Source organism: Bemisia tabaci, chromosome 6, assembly GCF_918797505.1.
Source record: "Bemisia tabaci chromosome 6, PGI_BMITA_v3".
Lineage (NCBI taxonomy): Eukaryota > Metazoa > Arthropoda > Insecta > Hemiptera > Aleyrodidae > Bemisia > Bemisia tabaci.
The window spans coordinates 36,922,661-36,950,190 of NC_092798.1; the positions used below are offsets into that span (position 1 = coordinate 36,922,661).

General features: G+C 38.2%; 1 protein-coding gene across 1 annotated transcript in view; it reads right to left on the bottom strand.

Annotated features, from left to right (window-relative positions):
* emp (epithelial membrane protein) overlaps window positions 1–25,994 on the bottom strand; it is a 165,729-nt gene extending 139,735 nt beyond the window's left edge. Inside the window, exon 1 of the mRNA XM_019051398.2 lies at window positions 25,656–25,994. Within this exon, the coding sequence (XP_018906943.2) occupies window positions 25,656–25,758 (103 nt within the window). The 5' untranslated portion in view covers window positions 25,759–25,994. The remainder of the gene's footprint in view (window positions 1–25,655) is intronic.
* Window positions 25,995–27,530: the final 1,536 nt, after the last annotated feature.

Here is a 27,530-nt window from a genome sequence, read left to right on the forward strand (position 1 = left end):
ATGCGTAAGAGATGTGGTTATGTGGCACCGGTGTGAGAGAGTTTGAGAAATTCGTGCGGATGGGGTAGCGACCCTATCAGAACGGTCCCATGGGAATGATGCAATGTATGAGAGTGAGAGAGATGGCATGATGAAACTTGTGTGAGAGAGAGATAATGATGAAACATTTGAGAGTGAGAGAGACAGTATGCGTGAGAGATGTGGTTATGTGGCATCAGTGTGGGAAAGTTTGAGAAATTCGTGCAGAAGGGGTAGCGACCCTATCAGAGCGGTCCCATGGGAATATTGCTCTCCCATGGAAATTCAATGTATAAGAGTGAGAGAGATGGAATGATGAAACTTGTAAGAGAGAGAGAAAATGATGAAACATTTGAGAGGGAGAGAGACAGTATGCGTAAGGGATGTGGTTATGTGGGCACCGTTGTGAGAGAGTTTGAGAAATTCGTGCGGATGGGGTAGTAACCCTATCAGAACGGTCGCATGGGAATATTGCTTACCCGTGGAAATTCATAGGGATTTAGCACAGATTCCCATTGGAATGGACAATCAAGAAAACCACGGCCCCTGAACCTGAGGAATGGGAAACCTGAAGAATGGGAAACCCGAGGATTCCCATTGGTCACCCTGGCAGCCCCATGGGTTCCGGTTGGTCCCTTCATTCAACCCATCAGGACACACAGGTGTACTTCTCCATCCTTGGGTTTCAATGGGTCCATATGACTTCCACCTGGGGATCCATTGGAATCTCATGGGTCCGCATATGGGTTCGTTTTGACAGGGGACAATATGATACAACATATTGGAGTGACCGAGATGGAATGATGAAACTTTGGATTTTAGTTCCCACTGATATTTAAATACATATCATCCCATTAATTCCTCATCATTGAATACGTTGCTTCTCTGATGGACGGGCATATCCCTATTTCCGTGTGAGCCTTGGAAGGCATAGAGTTGCACAGAGAATAGGGCCCATCTGAAAATTAAGATACGTCAAAAGAGCGACGAATATGACAAGTTTTAAGGGGTATGATCCTAGATGCCTATTCGATAGTTCGGATGAGTATGTAATGAGACCGTTGCAATTTTCCCATGAAATTCCTAACACTGAAGGTATCAAAAGAGTATAAAATTCATTTATCGGGGTTTCAAAAAATGTTAGATTTTATAAGGGCAATGAGTGAACCTACTCGTAGATAACTTGAGGTTCGCCTTCAATTTTGCAGCGTAGGCAACAAATATACTGAGAAGTGCGAATAGTTATCTATTCGGAAACATACACATGTCCAGCCCCATTTGCGATAGAGCCAATGGGCAATGCGTATACTTTTTGGCAGATACCAACCGGCTATTAAATACCAAAAATTACTCTTTGCAAGGCACAGATTTCGATGACCGAAGTGCAAAACCTCTGACGTCCATTCGGTGTTTCAGAATTTCCGATCCTGTTTGATTTTTTCCATGAAAATCAAGCCAACTGTATAGCTCGAAATTTAAACAGGATATTCTGTTAGGTAATAGAGAGAGAAAACCACGGAAGTTTCCAATAAATTACTTTCAACAGTTTTCCAAAGAAAAACTGAGGTATGACAAGAGGTCAATAGTGTCGAAAACACACCCTTACGTGTTCTGTACTTTGGCCATCAACTTATTTCGCCTCTTGAGCTTCAAGCGTTTTGAGCAGACACGCTCAACATTCCCTCAGCAACTTCTTCAGGAATTGAAGTTTGACACATTTGCTTGATGTTTATTAATAGTCATATATCAAACCACACATTAGAGAAAATAATTCGCACTGAAAGTTCTACCTCAGACAAAGAATGAACCATTCCTGAGGGGTTTTGTGTTTCGCATCTGACTAAGTGAGACACTTCTTGGTAGGTAAATAGGTACGGTTGGCAGCATTGGAATGAAGACGGGTGTTGACAGTTAGACGATAGTAGAAAGTCACGGTGCACGATCGAAGAATGGGCGCCGCGCCGTCCTAGCGGGCCTCAGTTTTGTTTGGACTTTTTTGTGTGGTTTTAGACGGTGTGTGTGGTTCATCCTGAAAGAGGGGGAATAAACAATGCTCCAGACGGCAACGCTGATGGTCCGCTCGGATTCCAACAGGATTGTGTCGAAAGCTACAGGAATAGGAATGGCTTTTTGTGTACACGCTTCGGCTCTAATATTTATTCTCGTTTGTTTCGTCACACTTTAGTTCATACAGTACAATTTCCCTCTTTTCAGGAATCGATAGAATCTCTTGTTCGAGAAAAATCAGATTTCGTGACTTTCCACGGGAAATGAGACCTCAGTCAACGAAAACTCAACCTAGAATTTTTGATGTTAGACAAAAACGCCCAAAATTACGTAGCTAAACGGTAGTTATACCGGGTTACGAAGGCAGCGTTACCAAAGAGAGAAGCGACTACCCAATTCTCTAAATCGGGTTTCTTCAAAAGCTCACGGATTTAATTTAAATCTACGGATTGATTAACCTTAAACATGGGAACTTATGTGTTAAAAATTAGATTTTTGAGAAAGCGGCGGGAACAAAAATTGACGTCATTGCAACATAATATCAGGATATCCATAGTATTCGTCGCAAGAGAGTGATATCTCATGCATGCTGTCCACGAGCTTTACTCTTCAATGGTGATTTCCGCCTAAAAAATTGGTTCGTTGTATACACGAACGTAGAGCCACGCAAGCATACAGGAGATAGCACATACTGCTGCCTTGTCTATGAAATGAATTAGACTCATTTTCAAAGACGAGGTAAAAAAAATTCGTCACTTTATTTGAATCATTCAAACGATTTTAAAATTTTTTTGGACGATCATTGAAAATTCTCAATAAAAGTTTTCCTGGAGCTACTCTAGATCCATTTCCTCACACGTTCTGGAGTAATTGCTATATTCGGTACTACACAGAGAAAATTTCTATGGCTTTATAAAGCTAGATTAGTGGTTAATATGGATTATGGAATCACCGCTAAACTGTCGTAAATGAACTAATGATTCTCGGTCTGTGAACCATACTAAGGTATCTCGTACCTCACTAAGGTATACATCGACGGTGTTAGTCGGCAATAAATATCTCGGTTTGCGGGACGTCGCAGATTCTTATTATACCTTATTGTTGGACGGCCAACTACTCAAACGGCAATTCTTAAAAACTGTCCGTGATTTTTCATCTCCGTGCGAGGAAAATTCTTCAAAAAACTTCAAGGAATGATGTCAATTTGTTCTCCTGTAAAAAAATAACATAGAGGCGGAGATTCTCAGACACCACAAACGAGTTATGTGATTGCCGACTTACACCGTCGATATATCATCACTAAGATATATGTGCTATATCGAATAGTAATCATCGAAATTTTAAAGCTCTTCCAACAATTAAATTTAAAAATGTAGGTTTCCTGGTCCCCGACGTAAATATCCAAGTTGCTGATCGTCGAAATTAAGTAACTAAACTATCTATTATACGTTGCCTTTACTAATATTATAGTAGTGTTCCATATGAGCCACTAATTGGTTTACAAGCCATAGCTTTTTCTAAGTACACATCAGGACGTGTTAGGACCTTTGATTTTCCACAACTAATTAATTTCTGACTCAATTTCAACAGAAGCTCGTCGTCATTGACAGGCAAGTTACGCCAAAGCGCGTAAAGGAAGCTTACGCAGTAGGTTAACCTTAAAGCTGAATGAAGCCAGGCCCTGAGCTTGAACAGGTTACGACGCACAGAGACGGATGGATGATGGTTCGTGGCTGATGGCTGCCGGCTCACGAGTGCCTATCCGCATCCTTATATAGGCTCCACCAGAGCTCTCTTGCGCTCGGCAAGAATCACTTATCTAGGAAGGGTTCAAATTGGAGTTGAGTGGTTTTTACTTGACTCGACGGCCGGAAGAAAACGCGGTAACGGGCCGCTGCCATCGAGGGCTCTGAAAGTCAACATAGGTAGAAAATAGGTCAACAGGCGCAAGTATTCGCTCAGATTCTCAAGAAGAGGAAGTATGGATAATATGAGATTGGTTTTGGTGTACTGGACACTCACAAAAAACCCTAATGTTGCTTAGGAAAAAAGTATTTGGGCAGAACCAGGTGGACTATTCGATGAAAGTAATGGGCCACTAGACAAGGTACGAATTTAAACATTCTGATACATGTTTCTTGGGGCCTCGATTCATGTGACCCAACAAAGTTTCCAGTTCAGAAGATCCAAGTTTAATTTTGGTCTCGGAAAGCAAGCTTCGGTTCAAGCAACAATCGAATTGTTCGATAAAAAATACTCCAAAGTAAGTCAGAGTATGGTTACCGATAAGATTAGCTACTTGAACCAAAGTACCAAAAAGTTCAGTTATATCAACGGATAAGTTTTTCGAGCCATCGGAATCAAAGCCAGGTTGCTTTAAGTAAAACTTTAAGTAAAAATAGAATAGTCTCTTCCATGCAGAAGACTATTTTTTCACGATGAGGCAACGAAGCAAACGTGTTACAGATGCTGCATGGTCTTTTTTCAACTGTTCATTTGACTCTCGGCATAATTGCGTAATTATCTCCATCCAGCATCGTGGCTCTAATGAAATGAGCCATAAACTATGCGTATCACATGCGTAAGATCAAATTAGAGGTACACTTAAATCATAATTCGTACTTGGATCCATTACTCAATGCATAGTGTATGAATACCGGTCGAATTGCGTCGGAGTCCCTGGTTTTTTGTGAGACTCGCTGATATCAGTGATATCATAACCGCGAGAGGCACGCGGAAGCTGTTCGTCCGATCAGGATCGATATTCAAATGCGAGCGGAAATTCAAATATCGCAGTAAATTCAAACGGTCCGCTTCGCAAAAATATGAATATTACGCAACGGACAGACGAATTGATTATGCATATTACCGTATTCCGCTACCTAATATTTTCGTTCAAAATCCTGGTCGTTCATTAAAGTCAGCTACGGATCGATTATTGAATCCTTATTGAATGATCATGGTCGATAAATCCCTGTCTTGGCCATGTTGGATTCCGATCGATTAATCGATTTATAGATGGATTCGATATCGATTCAATAATCCGAGTGCTGGTGAGGGGACATCGACCCCAGGTGTTTTTCCTTTCGACTCAATGTATCGATTTTAACAATGACGTCAGAACTAAATCTCCTCATGGTAGGAATGTCCGCATTTTAACAAATCAGGCTGCGTTCATTAATTTATTCCAGTATCATTTGTAGTTAAGCTTTATTGTGTTATTGATTACGAGGAAATTATTTACTCCCGCAAGGAAAACATAACCAAAGGGATACAAAAAATAGTCAATGGAAAAGAGACCTTAACGTAGTTAAAAATAACTTTTTGAGGGTGAATACTTTTTTCGGAGGCAAAAAATCTGAGTTTTGGTCTTCGACGGAAAGCAATCTGCAGCTCTAATTACAAGAAGACAAGAGCAGAACATTAAATCATTTTAAAAAAAAATATTTACCATACTTTATTTTGCTAATTTTTGAAATTGCACTTAGGAAATCATATATATGGTCCGTATGCTTGTGATGTTACAGTTTTTTCGTCACATTTCATTCCTTTGAAAGACCAATGATCGTCGTTTTTTCTCCCTATTCCATGGGGTTCATCGAGGTTATTTTTTAAAAAGTATGCGCTTCAACGTCAAAATTAAAATTCCCGATGAAAGACCAAAAAAAAAGCAAAAACAAACAAACAAACAAGAGACGATTCATTAAAGAAGGTTACAGGAAACTCTACAAATCCTGCTCGAATACCTGATTTTTTTGCGATTTCGAGGACCGACATAGTTTCAACGCATTTAAATAATGCATTTTCCGGCAAATTGACAATGTCGCGATGAAACTCAGTGATGGTTTACTTCATCGCTACAATAAGCAATGCTGGAAATAATTTAATGTGTAAGAAAAACATTCAAAAGTTCACTTAGTGTTGCTGGGGACGGATACTAAACGAATTTCATTATAGTGCTTGGATGCAACTATTCGGGCTCCATGGATGTCCGTGTTGCATACGCACTCAAGTGAAGGCGTTTTTACTTCGGTCACCAACTGCCTCAACAGCGGCGCTCAGTGACGCGAGTCAGAGAGAAGAGACATAGGAAATACGGACACATTAAATGCTCATATCAATATTAATCAATAATAAAATAATAAAATAATAAAATCAATAATACGGAACGTAGAGGTTTTAGAAGTAGTTTCCTTGATTTCCTCGTAAAATTACATTCGAGAATCAACCCATAAAATTTACAATTTGAAGAAATTATCAAAATTTACAACTTAAATCGATTATTGCATGTCCAATCTCTCTGAAAGGCTCTTCTCATTGTGCAATGGCCTTTACTGCGACGATATCAAATAACTGAGTGTCTTAAATTCTTCGTTCATGCTTTGAAAACATATCTTTGATATGAAGTCGCTCTTCAACCCATGCGCAGCACATCGCGATATCGAAACTGGAGCACAAAATATACTTACATCCGACGTTTATTCATGCCTAGGATATATCTTGTTGTTTAAATGAATAATTGGAAGCGCTCTGCCACTTTAGATCCTCGCAGTAAAGCCTGCCGTAGGCGTCAAGCCGAGTGGTGAGTGCCTGGACAGTCAAAACGCCTTCAACTCCGTGCGTATGCAATACGGACATCCATCGAGTCCGAATAGTTGCATCAATGCATCAAGGAGTTAAAATGAGATTTGGATAGTATTCTTGCATTTGACACTAACTAAGAGCATCTTGCTTGTTTCTTTTACACCGCAACTTAATTCCAGCGTTGCCTATTGGGCCTATGAAGTAAAATATAACTGCTTCGCCTCGACATATTATCGATCCTCCTAAAAGTGCTTTGATTGTTTAAATATATATCGCAACGTTGCCGTCTTAAAATATAGATTGTCACTTCTATGCTGCCATGCCAAGGAAAAACGCCGTATGTACATTCGATAGTTGCCAGATTTCCTCCAACAAAATGTTTCTTTTTGAGGAGAGTTGTGAATATTTTCTCTTGAAATTTTCTGATGATTTAGATTTAATTGCAAATGAAATCTCTGAAAAATTTGAGGAAACATATTCACAGATTTTTCTGAAAATTCGTATTTTAACAAGGGAAGTTTGGCAACGTATGGTGGTTCATACGGCGATCTCCCTTAGCACGGCAGTATACACGTTTCTAGCTCTAATTGCAAATGAACTTTTCTGGAAAACTGGAGGAAAAATATTCACAAATTTTTGGGTGCATTTTTGCAGTTTCTTTTTAAGGACCATTATTGAGGTAGATTTAAGAGATCAGCACAGATCGAGATAGGCTAAATGACTCAGAAATATTCGTCATCACGGTATGCTACTTTAATATTAGCATACGAATAAAGTGAATTAAATAAGCTTTGTCATTCGAGGATCATTACACTCATTTGAAAATCTAATCAATAAGGTCCGGAGCAGGAGAGATCGGATTTTCATTCCACCCACAGCATGATCCGATGGAGGAAATATGAATTGCAAACGAAATTTAAATCCTTGCTCATGAGGTCTTATTGTAACCACTTCATGATGAAAAGTTCCGTATTGTGTTTTTAAGCTTAGAGCTTACCAGGCTGTTAAGTAAAAACAACCTCCTCATACTGCTTTTCTGAGTTTTTTTTTTTTTTTTTGGGGGGGGGGGAGGGTTAAGGATGTAAATATTTTCTTTTGAACTGCAATACCTGTTTTTACTGCAATCAAAAATGACCAATGAATAATGCAATCAGCAATTCACGGAGGGAATTTGCCAACTCCTGTTTATTTTTATTAGTTGATTAATGAACTCAAAAGTGACCTCTAAATTTGTATTTTGTTAGGACGATGTATCGACGACCAAAGTTGAGAATGGCAACTAATTGCGACGTTGCCAGTTTTCAGTTATGTATTAGTTTTATATTGAGAGAAACTAACCAAAATGTCTCTATGTAATTTTCTGTGAGTGTCTTGAATGAGTAAAGATAATTCGGAGAAAAATTACAAGAAGATCTATTGGTTAGCTTTCTCTTAAATATACTCATGAGCGAAAATTTGCAACGTTGCAATTGGAAATACACATATTTTTCGACAGGAGCCAACAATACCCTGTTGCACTTTAATATTCATCCTACCCTAAGTCCCTTTAACACCATTGAGTAGTCTTTTTTAAAAAAAAAAAATTAATCTAAAATCTGTATTAAAAAAATAATAATTTTTCGGAAATTTTGAAACCTACCGATCGGAATACGTATTCTGTTAGTTCCTTCGCCTATTTGCCCGGTGACGTTCAGACACTAGGATAGTGATCGAGTCCGGACAGGAGTTGCAATATCGACTCATCGACTGACCTTTCATTGAGTTACAAATTTAGTCAGATTCGCAGAACCTTCATCTGCCACGCTCCCTGCATACTAAAGCGAATCTCGCTCCATCGAACGTGCCTCGAACGAGTTCAGCCTCTAGGATATGAAATCACCTTTCTTCTCTCGAGAAAGAGATGTTCGTTTGGAGTTCTTCATCGTATACTCCCTTGCAATGGAAAAACATCGTATGTGCCAACAGGCGTTGCCAAATTTTCTTCGGAAAATCGGGAATTTTTGGGAATATTTAAACGTATTTTTCCTCCAAATATACATAGAATTGTGTCAGTAATTTTATCTGAAGAGTCCACAAATTTCAAGGAAAATATTCATTATTTTCAGGAAAATACATATTTTTGGAGCGAAAATTTGACAACATTCAAATGCTCATAGACCGTTTTTCCTCAGTACGGCAATATGGGAAAAGGACCAGTGGCGTGGCGTGAATTACGATGTATCGATCATCATGCCATTTAAACCTATGGAAAAGGATCGATAAACAGGGTGTTTGCAGTGAACACCTTAATAATCGATTCTTTACCATAGGTTTAGATGGCAAAACAATCGATACATCGAAATTCACGCCACGTCACTGGAAAGGGCATTCACGAAGAAAATTTGGCAGCAGCTGAGACTTCGAAATAAGAAACAGACTACATTCCGCGTTCCGCCACGAGGAATAACTATTTTTAGCTCATTGTAGAAACAGCGTATGTATCATTAGTATTCTTAGGTGCGTATCGAAAGTACAACGTGATTACAAGGCGACCGGTAATCAATAACAAACGTGAGAAAATTGATCGTTGAAAAATGTACAGTTTTTAATTCATCGTTTTTCGCTTTAAGTTTAACGTACGATGTACAGCGAAATGTTTTTGTACACCTGAAGATGAGTCGCTGAACTCGAAATGGCCATAGTTTAACCAAAGAAGATAAACAAAGGATCGGACTAAAACAAGAAAAGAAAGTAAGTCAATGTTTTAATAATTATCTTAAAAACCTACAGTATAGCGAATAGCTTTGGCTTCCCACAAAAAAAGTATTAATTTTAAAAGAAAATAATTACGTAAGTTTCAATACTGTACAATGTACATACATCGAGTATTTTTAGAGGAAAAGGAGAAAACGCACTTTTTTGAAAACACTGTAATTGCGCGGTTCCTTTTTGCTAATTGCAATCCAAATTGACCCAAGCAATATACTGCTATGACACCAAAGTGGGAAATTGTCATAAAATTTAAAATCGTTAAGTTTCACGAGAAGCACTTCCAATAAAATGAGTGAAATGTGTGTTTCAATTTGCAGATGACTATAGCTACGCAGGCGCTTTCCAATAGTCGAAATGCTTCAGATCGATGGACATAGAACAATACTGCTTTTCTGCAAACTGACTGTTGACAAAACTGACAGGGCAAAGTAAAAACTTTAGCATTTTCGTATTTTTGATGTTGGGATTTCAATGTTTTTATTTCACTCCTATGCGGAATTGGCAAAAACTGAACTATCAGCTTGCGAAGTTTATACTATTGGATGCGGAAAGCCACAAACTCGTTTTCGCCAAAATTTTCAGTTAGGTGGTATTGTCCTAAGCCCTCAATACATCGTTTGGAAGAATCAGTTTTACATATTCATTCCTCATTTTTCAAAAATAGAGAAGTAATAGAAATGAAGACTAAATTGCAAAAGGTAGCGGGGCATGAGAAGAAAGTGGAATATTTTTTCCACGTTCTGTGTTTCATTCTAGATCTTTCTTAAATAGACGTGCCTCTGCCAAACGGAACTATGTGTATTAAGGCACGAGCTCTGAGACCCATAAAAATATATGCATATTAGGGCTCACGTCATAATGCACATAGTTCCGTTTGGCTGAAATATGTCCATATAAATCTCGCTAAAATGCAGGCACGATAAACGCAAGAGAACGAATTCTCTTGTAAAATAGCAGGTGGTATAGTCAGTGCTACCTGCCCTTTAAACAGATATTGAACCTCAGTGCTGATTAGACGCTCTTCGCAAAGGCGAGGCAGTGTCAATGTCACACTGGCATACTGCGAGTGCGCGATCAGCGTCTGGTTGGCACTAAGGTCAGTATTTTAGACTTGTTGAATAAGTAAAAATGCCGCTTATATCGTATCGTCATTTTTACGAGGGTAAAAAAACAACTTCTCTTGTCAAGTTTTTATATAAAGATCAAAAGATAATTTTTGTTACACAATTATGAGTGTAAAATGTAATAGTAGTGCATAGGATTTATCGGGCTTCAAAGCAACTATTGCGGCTATGAGGTATCGGAAGTGAGGTGGAACATAACAATTTGGAGAGTCAAGGAGGAAACAGGGCCGGATTTACCTACTTGCCGCCCATGGGCCGCCTGTATTTTGCCGCCCCCTTCTCATTCGTTTTGAAATATTGATAAAAACCATCAAGTGAACGTGCCAGCGGGGGAAGGATGCAGAAGACGCGTGAGCTCGTGTTGGACACATTTTTCGGGAAAGCCCCGCTAACACTACTAGCAAAAGTTCACGGGACTTTGCGCGAAAGTTAAGTTCCGTAAACCTATCTTTGTGTGGACAAGGCCTTCCACTCATAAGAAATGAGCGAACATATTATAAAAGAACAAACATAAATGTGGATTAATGATTTTAACTTCCGCCACCGGGCCGCGCAGACTGCACTGTGTTTGGCGCAATGCGTGAAGTATTCCGGCAGTCTTGTAGGCGCTATGCGTTTCACGCTGACCGCAGTGACCGCACTGTGTCTGATGCAACGCGTGAAGTGTTCGTGCAGTCTTGTAGGCGCTAATATGTATTACACGCCGACTGCCGCGCCGAAAGCTTCTCCTTTTCATCTCAAGTCCTCGTCATCATTCCTCTCTAAGTCGCGCCATTCCAGGCCAAATTGCGTGTTTGGTTTCTCTCTTAACTCGACTAATCAAAGGTGCTATCTCTTGTATCACTGAGAGACGACAAAATTAGAAATTACTATACTCTCAGGAAATGAGAGATTTTGTCCCGTTTTCTCGTTCGTAATTTTTGGTCAAAATCCGATTTTTTTAAAAAAAAGTGTTAAATTTGCCGCCCCTTGATTTGCCGCCATGGGCCGCGGTCCATATGGCCACCCTCTTATGCCGGCCCTGGGGGGAAAAAAGGTCTTTTCATTAAGTCCTATCGAAATAAATAAATTTCAACAAAAGAAGAAAAAAATAAATAAAAAATCAATAGATTTAAGCGGAATTAACTTAACTGCATTTCACGTTGCCTAAGTTTATCGCATACGTTATTTTCTTAACAGAGAACTGAACTAACTATCGCCTTTCAACTCTTCACGTATTTATATGCACAAGAGGTTACGCGGAATATACTCACAAAATTTCAAAATGAAGTATTTATTCGTTTCTGTTCAAAGAATCAAAGAAAGTTAGACGAACATCTAACGTGACTAGGCTAACTCATTTTATGCGTCAATTTTTGGTTGGGAAAATTGAGAGATTATGAAAAATCGTAAACATTCAGGTGTTATTTCTAACACAATATTTTTACAGAAACACTGCTGCCAAAATAGCAAGAGAATTAACTCGTCCGTAGAGTCTAGTCACATTTATCATGTTTTGTGCATGAAGGATTTTAAGCGACATTTAACCTATGAAGGTTAGCAATAAGTCGCAGTAAGTCGAAATAAGCAAAAATTCTCGATAACCATCAAGTGCCATATCAACGAGACGTGTTTGTATTGGATCCTTCACATTTGATTGATAAGACATCCAAGTGTCCATACGGAGTCTCCCAACGTCGTTGATTTTTGAACTGAGATGCCACAAAAATTAATGCTCCGCACAACTGGAGACCGCAATTATTCATCGCACCGTGCACAAGGTCTTAAAAAATCGTAAAACGAAAAAAATTATTCGCGTGAGATGGCGCACAATGGATCTAGATAATGGGGGAGGTTGGACAAAATTTGGAAACTTTAAACGCTTATAACTCCGTTTATACAAAACTTTGAGGTTCTGAAAGGGGTTCCATTGGTTTCCTCGTGATTTCTTTCCAAGAGCATCCTTCAAAATTTAAAATGCGACAAAATAAACATCAACATTTGCAGTTTTAGTAAAAAATGTCATGTCCGACCTTTCTCGATCCACTGTGCGGCGACAGGCTTCGCGGCAAGAAGGAAGGAACTAAGCTTTTAGGAAGCAGAGTCTATTGGCTTCAGCTTGTTCTTTTGATTGCAAATTCCTGCCATTTTGACCGGTCCTCAGAAATATGGACTCATAAAAGACGGGAAAAATATAGTCCAGCTTTAGTTGGGACAATAACTTCGGCCTTGAATAATAAATGGGCAAATCATAATTCCTCAACGTCAACCAAGTGCTTGTTCTTGATGCGCGAATATTATTCAAGAACTTTTGAGTTTTGAATGACTGATTTTATCTAAAGTGCACAGCTATGATATACTTTAAAATCCGACTTGTACAGCAAGGTTGACTCGGCTTTTGAGTAAAATGAAAAATAAAGTAAGTAAGTAAGTAAGTAAGTAAGTAAGTAAGTAAGTAAGTAAGTAAGTAAGTAAGTAAGTAAGTAAGTAAGTGAGTAAGTAAGTAAAGTAAGTGAGTTTGAGTAAAGTGCAGAGCTATGATACATTTGATCCGACATGTTTGTTCAGCAAGGTTGATTCGGCCGTTGAGTAAAATGAAAAGTGAAGTAAGTAAGTAAGTAAGTAAGAAAGTAAGTAAAGTTAGTAAGTTTGAGTAAAGTAAAATGAAAATATATAGGTTTTAATACACTTCGAAGGAGAGGCGTAGCCAAGTAAGTGGGGACTGGGGGGTCTGAACCCATCCTCACATGACGTCATTGTTCTGATTTTTAGGAAATATTTTACCTCTGGACCTTCATTCCCAATGAAAAATTATTGAACGAGCACTGAGCACTAATGACCATCCTATGAAAGATTTCTGACTCAGCATTTACTGAAAAAAAAGTTCGGTTACGCGTACTAAAACTCGGTCCGTACGGAACGAAATTTTTTTCGGTGTTTCGCTGTCTTGAAGATGCTCGTATTTTTCTTGGTAAAATTTGAGTCGAAAAGCTATGACAACATGGATTTTAAACATGCTTCCTTGCTCCAAATCCCTGTTATCGTATTCAAACAAGTATTTGAAGTCTTTTTTCTATGCGTACATATTCTGAAATACATCCAAATATAACTGTAATTAAGAGGCTATTAAGTATTCAAATCTGGTTAGACGGCGGTTTTATAAAACATTTTCTTACCTCGCAAAGGGAAAAAAGGAATAAATATCCATTTTATGAGCACATTAGAAAATAAAAATACAACTTTTCCTTCGTTCAGACTTTCCTACGTATTCATTAATTAATTTCTTACTAATCAAAGAAAACTAGTCCGGGTTTCCTAATTTACGGCCTGCGCACGGCGAATAAAACTAATGTCTAATGCTGTCTCTTCGTTTGAGAAAAAATGTCGCAACCTGCCCAAACTTTTTCAGGACAACTTGTATTTTCAGCTCTTATTGTAGGATCTACTTGGTGTTCAACAGTAATTTTCATGCGTGAAACAAATTATCTCCTAAATATAACGTTATCTTTAAAAAAAATGAAAGGCCCACAGTGTTTGATATATCTATACAGTTTTATACCTGAAATATGAAAACTGCGGAACCTACACGTGTAGTAAATACTGTAAGTCAAAAACAAGACAAAAAAAGTAGTCCCTGCAAAATATTCAACAAAATCGCAAAATATCTATTGTTAGGGCGCATATTCCAGTAAAATTATATGCTGCCCGACAGAGGAACTTTTTGTTGTCTTGTTACACAAAAATACTATTTTACCACGTGCGAATTGAATGCGAAAAGTATTAATGTGTCCATCTTATTCTACGTAAAATTATCATAAGAAAATATGAGTCGTGGTGGTTAATTTCGTACCATGGCTAATGGCTCATTAAGAAGCGATCATAAATTAATTAACGCTTTCGGGGGGCGGGGAAGGCTATGAGACTGCGATGCGACGTAAAAGGGAGACGGGTCAAAGTCAGCATTATGTCACCCTTTCTTTTGGTAAAAAAATACACACAAAATAAAAAATGTACCATCTTCATTTCTTCGACAATATTTGGCACACTATGATTAAAAAGCAACTCAAATTTTATCCAGCTATAAATTCACCAGTTTCTCACAATTTTAGGAATTTTAAAAGAGGAGCCGTCAAGCGAAACGTAATTATCTAGAGGGTCTAGGGTTGCGTTACGAAGAATCACATAGGGGGGGGGGGGGGGGGTCAAGAATGTCGAGGAAGTGCGCTACGCAATTTACAATGAACGCTCCCTTGTCATTGTTATCTTTGGAGACTTAAACGACAGAATAGAAAAGTAAGACTTTATCTCGCCAAGCCAGCGGGTTGATAATTGAATTGCTATCGATAAATCCCTATTTTAGCAATTCTATCTATAGATCAAGGTCATTTGATATCCAATGGCATACCAACGTATATGCACGGTTTTTGATTGGCAATAGGTAAAACAAGGGTAGCTCAAATTGTATTTTACTTCATGAAGTGAACTGGCCGAACTGCGTATTTTAAACTACTTGAAGTTAGTGGAATTTGAACATATTTTTGCACTCCTAACGTCGTGTCGAGGTGATGTATTAAAAAAACATTTTTCCAGAGGCCTGAAGAAAATGGCAAATTAATTCATATCTGTCTCAATTTAAAGTATATATTATTGTTGATGTTTTGCTTTTTGATGGAATACCAGAAATTGACTTAGAATATGGACAGTTCATGAATGCACTCAGTTTAACTGGAAAATTAATGGCAAGTAAGTTTTTCATGAGATTAGAAAAAAATGTTTCCTTCCTGATAAATTCTGTTTGGAAAATGTACAATGCAAATTCAAAATAGTCCACAGCGAGTAGTCCGTTTTTTCATTTCCTTATTAGTCTAATCTTAGGGATACTATGCTTATTTCTTTTCACCACTCATTCCATTTCATCTGATTGAATTTCAATTCCGATTTCATGTAGCTACGGAGGCAATAAATCCAATAAACCTATACTTCCACAATAAATATACAAGCTGTAATGTAAACACCTTAATGAATAAATAAAAGAGGAAAGTTGAAAGTAAAAAAAAACCGTTCGTTCAAATAGTGCACCTCTTGCAATATAATTACTGAGTAGCCTTCGTGAACCGTGGAGTAAAGCCACGACAACCTTGATTTGTATCCGAATCTTTTTAGATGATTTCTTGCCATTAAAATATTTATTAACGGGTGCGTGCTCCACAGGAGAAACCGGTTTAGACCAGTAAATAGATGCAGCAAGTAATCAGCGATTGAAAATTCTGTCGCGATTTGCTCATGAAAAGTAAAACCTGGAATTTTCGCTATCCGCACCAGCATTAGTTAGTGGATTGCGACAAAAGCAACATTCGACACAAACTTTGAACAAATTCAGTATTAGTGACTCCGTCGAGAATTCGGTGACACTTGAAGGGGACCAACGCACCTTTCGTCGTCCCTGTGACGTAAGGGCGTATCTCAATTTCTATGTGAGCCCTACTCTCCGTACAACCTTACGCTCTCCAAGGCTCATGTTGAAATAGAAATACGTGCTTTTTCTAATTACATCTCTGAGGAATTACAAGGTTTTCTGCAGGCAAACAAAACCTTTGTAACTGATATTCATGTATGAATGAGCTTTAATGTCAATACAAAATTGACGAAAGGAAGTGCTCAGGATTTAAATACCATTACGGGAGTATACTTAAGATGCTGGAGATGTACGTGGAACCAATCATACATGTCAACTCCACTGCATTCTTCTTGGTCCAACCGTTTATGAACACACAACGACTGAATCTCCAAATTTTCATTTTGTCATGCATAATCATACCTAGATATGTCTGCGGGGCTAATTTTCATTATTTTTTTGATTGTCTGTAGTTAATTACCGTAGGGTAAACCTGGTTACTCCAAATAATGACCCAGATTTTTTTTCTCCCTCGCAAAGCAGGTCTCCGAAGCTGCGAAACGCACATCAACTGTTAGTCCGCGTGTAGCTGCCAGGGGCATCCACCTGGTTATAATTTAGTTTCAATGGAGTTGAAATTTAGAAAAAAAAACTGTGGGAAGTGAACTTCCTTCAATCAGAAATAATACTAGAGGCGCATGAAATGTGGGAACAAGTGTTCTTCCAGAGAGAAACGAAATAAGTCCAAAATCTCTACCTTGCTAATGCAATTTTAAACTTTGGAAACTTTTGCTTTGAATAAAGGCAAAATTATTTATGAGCGGCTGGGACCTTTTGCGTCTTTCTGTTACCACACGTACCTAGCCACATCACTGCAGCTCTGCTTTCGATGCCCTTTCTACGTCTATAGAAAGAAAAACTTCAGCTACGTAGACCGAATTTCAGTTCACGGAGTACAAAAGTTTTCAATCCTATTTCCCACTAAATTCTTCGGTTATGATGATTTTTTTCGGTTTTGATAGCTGAGTGCATGCTTTGGTAAATAACATAAGCTTTAGTGAGGCTGGAAAAACTTAATCGGTTACCTAACGCGAATTTAGAGCAGTGTTTGAAACTGACCTTCGAGTTTTAGGAGCCATGTGGCGCATGAAGCTTGATTTTTAGGGGCCATTGAAGATTTTTTAAGGGCCAAATTAACTTTTTGCCTATATTACGACACATTTAGTGAAAAGTTAGACGCAAGATGTTTAGTTACAAAAATGGTAGCTGTCTCTAAAGAAGATTTCGAAAAATTATGATTTTTTTGAGGGAAGGGGGGGCGAAGGCAATTTTTAGGGGCCACGTTGGAGCAGAGCCTTCATTTTATAGGCGACATGGCCGATTTTTTAGGCGCATTTGGCGCGTTGGCGCCTGTGAGTTTCAAACACTGATTTAGAGTCTCATGAACGAAAACTTCCGTTATCTAAATCGAAAACTTTGATATTCCATGCAAACTACAATTTTCTTCTCCTTGAGCTTTGTTCTTATTACTTCGTCCTACCAGATTTGAGTCACTGAGACCTCTCTTTAAGTAGAACTTTTCTTGGTACTCATATAGGATAATGAAATCACGAGTTCTGAGCCGCGAGGATCAGAATGGCAACTGCGGGGTAGAGGAGCAATTATAAGCAGATAGCCTTCACCTAAAACGATGGTCACTGGCCACTCAATCCAACTGGCCGCCGGGCATTTCAACTCATGCTGCTCTTTTCTCTTGACTTTTCTGTTTTTTAAAATTATAAAATTTCTTGTAAGTTACGATCACCAATATCGCACGCACAACGTGAAGAAGAGATTGGCAGTCATTGCAAGTACGAATAAATCGTTTGCTTTTGATCCCATATTTATGTTTATTTTATTTCTTACCATCGTCTCCTTGCAGGATTGATTAAAAGGGTTCATTTTAAAACTTCCCTTGCTTTTTTTTACTGTTTTATAAATTTTGAAATTTATTTCTCTTTGATTCACTATAGAAATCTCGCCTTGGTTGTGAAAGAGAATCATGCGTCGGATACACAATAATATATGCACTTAATTACAGTAAATTTCGGTGAATACAACACAATAGAAGTATATTTTTTTACCTCGGCAATGAAAACTATTTTTCTATGTTTTTAATCCCCTCGACCCTTCCTCCAGAAGAAAAATTAGAATGAAAATTTCATTTTTTAGTGCTATTCTAGTTTCAAATATCCGCCAAATAGCAATGAATTCTTGCAATTAGAAAGATGTTTGTTTTTCCGTCATGAAATGGACTTAGATTAATAAACAACCCCAAGTATGAGTGGATTACGACACAGTCTTCGTTGATGTTGAAACAAAGAACAATGGAACAACTAGAACAACTCCTTATCAACTGAAAGCTTCACCTATACTTTTGTGCTTCACTTCCTAAACTCACCGAATTCCTGCTTCATCTAAGTAGACGTCCATATTTTTTTTTATTTAAACAACTCCTCTCCTCACTCTTACCTTGAAATTCACAATTTGCTTTTAGAATAACGTATGCCCAGTCAAAGAAACATTTGTACAGGGTTCCATTAAATCGATCTCGACTTCGGTAATATCTCGTATTCCAAATATTTCAGGCAAACTAGCTCTAACTTCAATTATGTTTGCGCGTCGACATTATTGTAATACTCTTCACTTCCTACCCAATCATTAAGCTTAGCTCATCAGGGTCGATGATTTTTTGACACGCGATTTTTAACATTCAGGTTTGTCGAAAAGCAACGAGTCAGAGTATCTTCTTACCGGAGGAGTTAATTTCATTCCGCCATGCTGAAGAATAGCGCCGTGCGCTTATTTGAATGTTGCCGGATTTCCCCCGGTAAATTATTGATTTTTGAAGAATGTTGCGAATTATTTTCCTTAAAATTTTCGGATGTACCAGAAAATATTTCATATAAAATTCTGTCAAAAGTTGAAACGAAAACATCCGAAGGTTCACCAGAAAATTTTCATTTTACCTGAGGAAATTTGGCAACGTGTAAATGTTTATACTGCGTTTTTCCTTCGAGCGGAAGTACTGGGCTGATAATTGCCAATCTCCTGAAAATTTCGGCGGATTTATGAGCCGACCTTTAGATAAGTTCAATGGTGCTCGAGATGAGCTCTGTCATTTTTAGCAAAAACCGCACATTTAATTACGGTTTCCATTGGAGTTAGGTGTTTTTACGCAGCACAGTAGCGCAGAGTCAAAGGTCGCGAGAATATTCGGCGGTCTTCGGCTGTCAGCTTCCCCGGCTTCTTTTGACCGTGAATTGACTACGATCGATGTCAATTTTATCAAGATTCCACTTATACGGAAAAACGTCGTATGAACATTCTGACGTTGCCAAATTTCTTCCAGTAAAATTGTTACTTCTAAGGAATGTTATGAATATTATTCTTTGAAATTTTCAGATACTTCACATTTAAACGCGAAAGAAATTCTCCGAAAACTTAGAGAAAAAAATATTCACAAGTTCCCCAGCAAATTCGTCTTTTATCAGACTAAATTTGGCAACCTCCAATGGCCCATAAAGTGTTTTTCCTTGGTATGGGCGTGATTTATCAGGCAGAGAGGAGCTGGTGGCCTGGAGACATTTAATTGCGATTCATTTTTTACTTCATCTTGCGGTATGGCAGATTGAAGAAGGTCCACATACATGACGTTCCATGGGAAAAAGAACCTCAGCGTTCAAAAGTCAGAGACGAGATTTGAAGATCGCTCAAAAGATTATGAAGCATTCCTTAAGTTTTAGTACAAAAACTCCCTGAAAATATCAATCCACACCCAAAATTATTGTTGGTTTCATGTTCTGAAGAATGTATTTTCAGGAATATAGCTTCATGAGGTCGTCACCTTCCAGCCAAAGTATCACAAGCGCCATGCGACGCTTAAGAATTTCCGTCACCATGTCTTTTTTCACAAAGAAATTGTTCAACGAAGCGGTCCGAAAATTTCACTGAATTTTCTCTCGATAAAATTCTGTAAAAATTTCAAACAGATTCAACCAAAAATTTTTCTGTTAAAAAAAAAGTGGCGGCGAAAATTTTGAAACGTCGCATGGCGCTTGTGATATTTTGGCTGAAAGGTGATCAAAGTATCGCCTTAGCATGTCCTATTTTTGGCTTCACCTAGAAAATTAATTTTGATTACTGGTAATAGGTAACAAGATCGGATATATTTCTTTTATAAAATTTAGTACAAGAGTTCAAACCTGGTAGGATTAAACTTATTTTTTTTTCCGTGAAAAATTATGCAGTGAAAAGTGTAATAATGGGATTAATTCTGTCTCTATATGCATCAACAAAATTAGTGTCAAACACTAACTAATTGGTGCTCTACATTGACTATAATAAACCACCAATTTAGTTCTTGTGTAATGCTTTGATCTGTGCGCACAACTAACGGCGTTAGCTGGGTCAAAATCAACCACTCCGTTGGTGCATAACATCAATTTTTTTCTTTGGGTAAGACGCGGTATTTTTGCGTAGATTTGGCAACAGCTGGTAATGACACTATGACATAATTGAATTATGCTGATCATGAATGAATACTGATCGGCGCCTCTCCATATGAGCACCGCTACGTGCTCATATCGGTAACCTAATTTTCGGTTTCAAAACACCCGGACAATGGACAATGAGACTTGTGCAAAAAGGCAAGACTCATCGAAGGTATAATCAAATCGTGGAGTCGGACCACCTAGCATTGAGTTCTAATAATTAAAGCAAGGGAGATGCATTGTAGGATTAACGTCTAAAGCATGGAAAAACCAAGAGAACGCGACAAATCCCTTAAAATCATGGTCAGAACTTGCTACAGAATGCCCAAGGAGTTACAAATGCAGAAGCACGTTCTATGAATCAATATAAGACTTATTTCGTCACCTTACGGCCAAAATATCCCAAGCGCCATGCTACGTTTAACAACTTCCGCTGCTAATATTTTATTTTTTTACAGAGAGATTGCTCAACAAAGCTGTCCGAAAATTTCACTGGATTCTCTTTGGGCTGCCGATAAAATTCAGTGAAATTTATTCAAACAGATTTAACCAACATTTTCTCTGTAGAAAAATAAAATGACGGCGGAATTTTTGAAACGTCGCATGGCGCTTGTGGTACCAAAAGGTGACGCTTTCGTCTATGAAGTTTTTTTTCTTCAAGCGCCATCCTCGGTTGGAACCATGGCGAAATCGTCATTTATGCTGAATTTTGTAAGGTTCGCGGACCAAAACTCATAATAGGACTATTTATGCTAAAAGGAACTATGTGTTCAGGATTCTCATGTAACATAGTTCCTTTTAGCATAAATATGTCCAATAAATGGTCATTCCTTCCTAATTTTTAATGCTGAATTAGATGTATTCGTGCTAAAAGGAACGAGAGATTGGGAAAAAGAAGGAGTGTGCTCGTTAGTTGGGGTCCGTAAAAATGAATGGGAATTATCAAGCGTCAGTCCGTCAGTGATGTCAGTGACAAGAACGGAGACAACCTTCCGCGAATCTAAGTCTTTAAGTTATGAGCCCTGTCCACAACGCTCTTGCCACGTGCCCACGGCTCATGAGTTAGCATATATTGGCGCTTAGTTTATTTTGATTTCATGTAAAATCCCAACTTTCCATTTCCCCTAATATCACTCCCTTGTTTACATTGTTTCTTATGCAACTTGTAAGAGTACATCCCACTTTTTCCACGCGCCTCCGGTTTCTAGCATAAATAGGTACATCCAATTTATCCAAGGAAAATTCAGGCGATACTGGATCTGCGACGGTAATAAACTTGGTTCCTCCTCCTCTTGGACCCCCTGGAATCCCATTTAACTTGAAATTTCAACATTTTTGAGGTTTTTCAATCATTAAGTCCCAAATTTTCCGCGCACATATCTCATGTTTGAGGACTAATCGATTAATCTAAATTGAAAATTCAATATAAGATGTTTGTACCATGTTGCTGTTCTTGTTGATTTGGCGAGTCTTTTATTTGGAGTGATTTTTACATTTTTAATATCTATATAATTTATTGTGCTCGATACTGGATGGCCCGAAAAGTTTGGCTATGCCCTAGTGGTGCGTAGTAGGGAAAAAAGAATGTTTGTACCGAAGAAAATTTGCAAAACGTGAAGTACCCCGCTGACCAAAGTAGTTAGCGGTGTCGCCGGAAATTTGGGAACGTCGCGTGTGAGCAGAGGCGATCCTTGAGAGTTGGCAACACTTTTTTTTCTCCACTTAAATGTATTTAAAATAATCGATTTTAAGTAAAGCAGCCTGCCTCACCCAAAATCGATATTTGTAATGGATTGATATGTAGAGGAAACGGTGTTGCCAACTTGCCGAATCGCCACTGCTTATGACTTACGTGATTTTCGAGCATCGGCACGGTGCACTTATAACTTGCATCCAGTGGCGTGGCGTGAATTGCGATACATCGATTGTTATGCCATTTAAAACTATGGAAAAGGATCGATAAACAGGGTTTTTGCAGCGAACACCTTAATAATCGATTCTTTACCATAGGTTTAAATGGCATAACAATCGATATATCGCAATTCACGCCACGCCACTGTGCATCCACTGCAAAGCTCGTTGTAGATGCCGACGATGAGCAGCGATCGCAGTTAATCGGAGGAAACGCCCGCGAAAAAATTACCATGCAGCCGGTGTTGACCATTTACTGATAAAAATATGATTTGATATATGATCAGTGGACGACACCGAAAGAAGAAAGTGTTTGCTTAAAAGTTTGTAAGGAATTTAATCTATTTTCAAGTTCATCCTGATAAGTTTCACTCAAATGGCAAATTGTGCGACGATAAAGTCTTTGTGGGAGTGTGGTAAAAAGATATGGCTAAGCACAGATGGCTACATGATTTCCGATGCAGAGGTCACTATACTTGCCAAGTTGCAGATTTTATGTTTCAATTCTTCGCAGGAAAACTATAGAACGGTCTCCCTCGGAATTTTCAATAATTTTTCTATACAGATTATCCTGTGAAAATTTTTAAAAGCCAAAGTCCATCTCCTTCAGTCTGTAGAAAAATAGGAGGGAAGAAAGGTTTGAATAACCCGTATTTAAGGCTCGTATCTTTTGACTTTTACAATAGCTATAAAGGTTACGCTTTACTTAAAATGAGAGGCTTGGAGGGCAAAGCGCATAATTGCAGTTTTTGAGCAAATTGAGATTTTAATGATTTCAAGTACAAATAGTCTTAAAACATATTTCGTGAAAAATTAGCTCCCAAATCCCAATTTTCAAGCATCAAAAAGTCAGTTTGAACTTTCTTTCTGCCATAAAGATCCGTGTAATTTCGAGGCATCATATACATGTATTCCTAGTAATAGCAAAAATGCACTTATGCGACTTGTCCTACAAGCCCCTCAAATGAGAAATTTGACCCATCTTAAACAAAATCTGTTTAACTAATTAAGACATTGCCTCATTTTCACACACGTTTTAAAATTTATTATAAGCAGAAGATTGAACCAAACTCTGGTTTGAAATTTTGTGCGAATATTTATTATAGCCTACTGTAACATTTCAGCAAGTTTTTAGGCACAATTTCGCATGTTTTTCCCGGTAAAACATGACTCAAAATAGGAAATCAGGCAACGCGAAATGTAGTTAGGTTGGTTCTGATTAAATCCATCCAATCAATAAGAAAAAGGTGTGGTTTTCCGCAGAATGGAAGCAGTTACCCGGATTGATCTTGCCACCTCGAACGTCAAAATCGACATATTCTCAGGGCGATGTTGAGGAGAGTTGAGGATTTCTCTGTTAAAAGACAACACTGCATGGAACAATTTCGACACATCGAACGAGACACCGGGAAAGGACTCGGAGTCGGAATAATTGCACGCAGCGGACACCAGAGTGGCGCGTTCGCACATGATGGTCAATTGGACGTCTTTCTGCCAAACGGAACTATGTGAATTACGACGTGATCCCTGTTATGCGTACATTCTTATGGGTCCCAGGGGCCATGTTTTAATGCACATAGCTCCGTTTGGCAGAAATACGTCCAATTTAATTTCACATGACTACTGACGCGCCGCACTTAATTTCGCGGGCGTGAGTAAACAGCGCGTAGATAGTCAAGCACTCAACGAGGAGCACGTGATTCTAGAGACGGAGGTTTTCATGTGCGTGAGATGTGGAGATTCCTATGTATGATTTTCGGTTGGTTTTGTATCAAAAGGTTTCGCTTAATACATGACAGGGCCCCTGCAGAGTGGTGAATATGCAATTTCACTCGCAATTCTTGCATAAGTCTCTGAGGAACACGATGTGATTTTGAGTTAGTTTTGTATCATGAGGTTTTGCTAAATAAATTAGAGCTCCTGCAGAGTGATGTGTATGCAATTCCTCTTGGAATACTCGCATAGAAGTCTTTAAGAAATGCACCGTAATTTTTTTTTTTTTTTTTTTTTTTTTTTTTTTTTTGTATTATGAAGTTTTGCTAAATAATGTCAGAACTTCTGCAGAGTAGTGAATATGCAATTTCACTCGCAATTATCGCATAAAAGGCTCTGAGAAACACGACGTGATTTTTGGTCAGTTTTGCAGCATGAAGTTTTGCTGAATTAGTGACAGGGCTCCTTCAGAGTCGCGAATATGCAATGTCACTCGCAATTCTCGCACTGAAAGTCTCTATGAAATACGACCTGATTTTTGATTGATTTGCATTATGAGGTTTTGCTAAATACGTGATAGGGGCACAGGGCTCCCGCGGAGTAGCGAATATGCAATTTCACTTGCAATACTCGCATAAGAGTCTCACTCGCAATTCTCGCATAAAAATCCTTAAGAATTACGACCTGCGTTTTGGTTATTGTATATCATTCATCAGCTTCGCTAAATAAATGACAGGGCTTCTTCAGAGTAATGAAAATGCAATTTCACTCTCACTTTTCGAATTCAAGTCCTCGAGAAATCGAAGTAGCACTGGTTCTGTATAAGTTTACACATCAAGAGAATGTAAAGCTATCCTGCCGTGGTAAGGGGAAACGTCGGATAAGTATTCGAGAGTTTCCAAATATCCTCCGATAAAATTTTTATTTTTGAGGGAAGTATTATGCTCAATATTCCTTGAAATTTTCAGAGATTTTAAATTATACTGCGAACAAAATTGTCTGGAAAAAATAGAAGAAAAATATTGACAGTTTTTCCAGTGAATCTGTTCAATATCGAGAGAAATAAGACAACGTCTGAAGGCTGATACTGCGTTCTTCTTTAGCACAACAATATGAAAGTCATGGGTAAATTGCTAACCAGCAACTGGTGGAGCTAAGAAGAACCAAGAAAGGAGGCAAGCCCTATTTTTACTTTGCCTCCTATTTAAAATTGTATGATATTACTGAGAAGTTTGAAATTTTATTTCGATACATTTTCCAGTACGAGTAGCTCAAAATTAGTCTTGCGACGTCCTAATCCTCAAAAATATTCCGAGGATGCTTTTTCAGATCCCATACGGAGCTTAAAAAGTGCTCCTATCGATCTTTCCTGGTCGCAATTTTGGTCACCAATCTTGAATTGTTATTGAAAATCGCCATGAATTTTCATTTCTGTTTGCAAATTACTCTGTTGCGATTTTAGTGAATGAAATATGCTTGTTTTTTCAAATAATATTCAGAAAAAGTGAATGTTTTTAAAATCTGCAATTTTAGCCGTCGATACCTCTGTGAACGTTTTTCCCCTTAATAATACATTGTCTATATCCTCAAAAATTTCAAACTTTGATTCATAGTAAGCCTGGGTGAAGTTTTTGAGCTTACCTGCTTGAAACCCCAGGATTCGGGTGCTCTGTAGTTTCCTCTTCATGCTGTGTATCGACATGATCGTTCCGAATAATGAACCACAAAACAAAACGATACACATACGACCTTGAAAATCACGATCCGTAAAATCGCTACCACCGTAAAATGCTTAAATCCGTGAAAACTTTAAAAACGACTGGACGAACTGGAAGGTTAAAGGACGATGGAAATTTGCCGATGATTTAAAGGGACGAAACTTGAAGGGTTAAAAATCGTATCCAAACACAGTGGCCCATGTTGGACGGGCCTCTAACCGCGAAAATCCACGAAATTCGCGCTCGACGATCGGAAGAAAAATCGGAACTGATTCGTGGTCGAATCGTCAGTCGGACCGGCCATGGACAGACAGACGCAGCGCGGCCGGAACAGTAAACAATCAGATTTCACTTGATACATTTCAAAAACAATGACCTGCGCAGATCAACAGCTGCCAAGTGAAGAGAGAAAATCACGTAGCTCCGAAAATTGAGTAGTTCGAGATGACGTGCATGGAAAATCAGATTTGTCTGTGGTTTCAAGTCAGGTTAGCCTCGAGAATTGGTCTAAAAAAGAAAAAAACTTAAGGAAACTTAAAAAACAAATATTTGCTCAGTCAATTTTTTCTTCAACACGTAGTGCAGTTTTGAAAGTTCTTCGATAGATCTATCTACAATAAAATGTAGACTTAATGACAGTTGAAAGTAGACTACCTATCCCTGTCATTACGCACGGCTATGACACAAACTAGTACCTCGCGCCTTCAGGAAGCCTTTTTACGGCATCGGAAAACAGCGGGCTCTTAAATAATTTGTTCTCCATTATTTATTTCAAAGGTGATAAGGCTCCACAAAGTTTTGTAGAAAAAATCCAAGTTTTCAAATTGCAATGAATGTAATCAACTAAAGGAGATGAACATTAATACGCAAGTCAAAACTGAAGTGAAAGGGAAATTTGTGGATTTTTGAATGTCAAAATTGAAGTTTTTCATAAAATTTAAAAGGCACAACTGGGAGCTTGGCAAAGGCTAAAAATCCACAAGACGCATATGAATACCCCATCTTCTCTGCAGCAACTAAATTTAATACAATTTGCTTGAAAACTTTCACTGTAATGTAAACAAAACAATTATAATTAGTTTTCAAGACTTTACTGAGTTTTGTCTTTCTTTTAAAGGCTTAAATGAAAAAAAATCACATAGAACAAACAACCTCACTTTGGCCCGACGAATTTATCCTTATAGTATCCACATTTTCACTTCAAAATCACCCCCATACACACCCCTTCATGCGGCACCTTTCAAAGTTTATTTTGTAATTTTTTGAGAATCTTTGCTCAGCTAAAATCAATTAAATTAATATTTTAAAAATATTATATGATTATACGTAATCTTTGATTTTGTTTTAAATTTTTTAGTCGAATAGATTTTGATAGGAAATGAAATAAAGAAAATAAATGTTGTTCTAGGTAAAATCTGAGTACGGTTAACTTTTATAAGTTTATCATATCGAAGTCGTGGAAATCGTGGTTTCTATGGGCCCTCCATAATAAGCAGTGGGCACTTTTGCCAATTTTTTTATCTCTCCTTCTTTCTAATCAGGTATCCCATTAATTGTCCTCCCATCTTCCTTTAAAGAGGCTTACCAGGCAGGCCTCAATTTCGACTCCCTTAAGTACCAGGCATCACTTAAGTATGGACGGCCCGTGAGAGCAGCGTAAAAGGCAGTGTAAAGGTTAAGATCGTAAGTCACAATATCGAACCCATTTACTCTCAAGGCTACGCTCTATTCCTTATGTGTCCTCTTTTGCTTTCCGTGATCCTCACCTTTGACCTCCTCTTCACCCTCTCTCGACAGT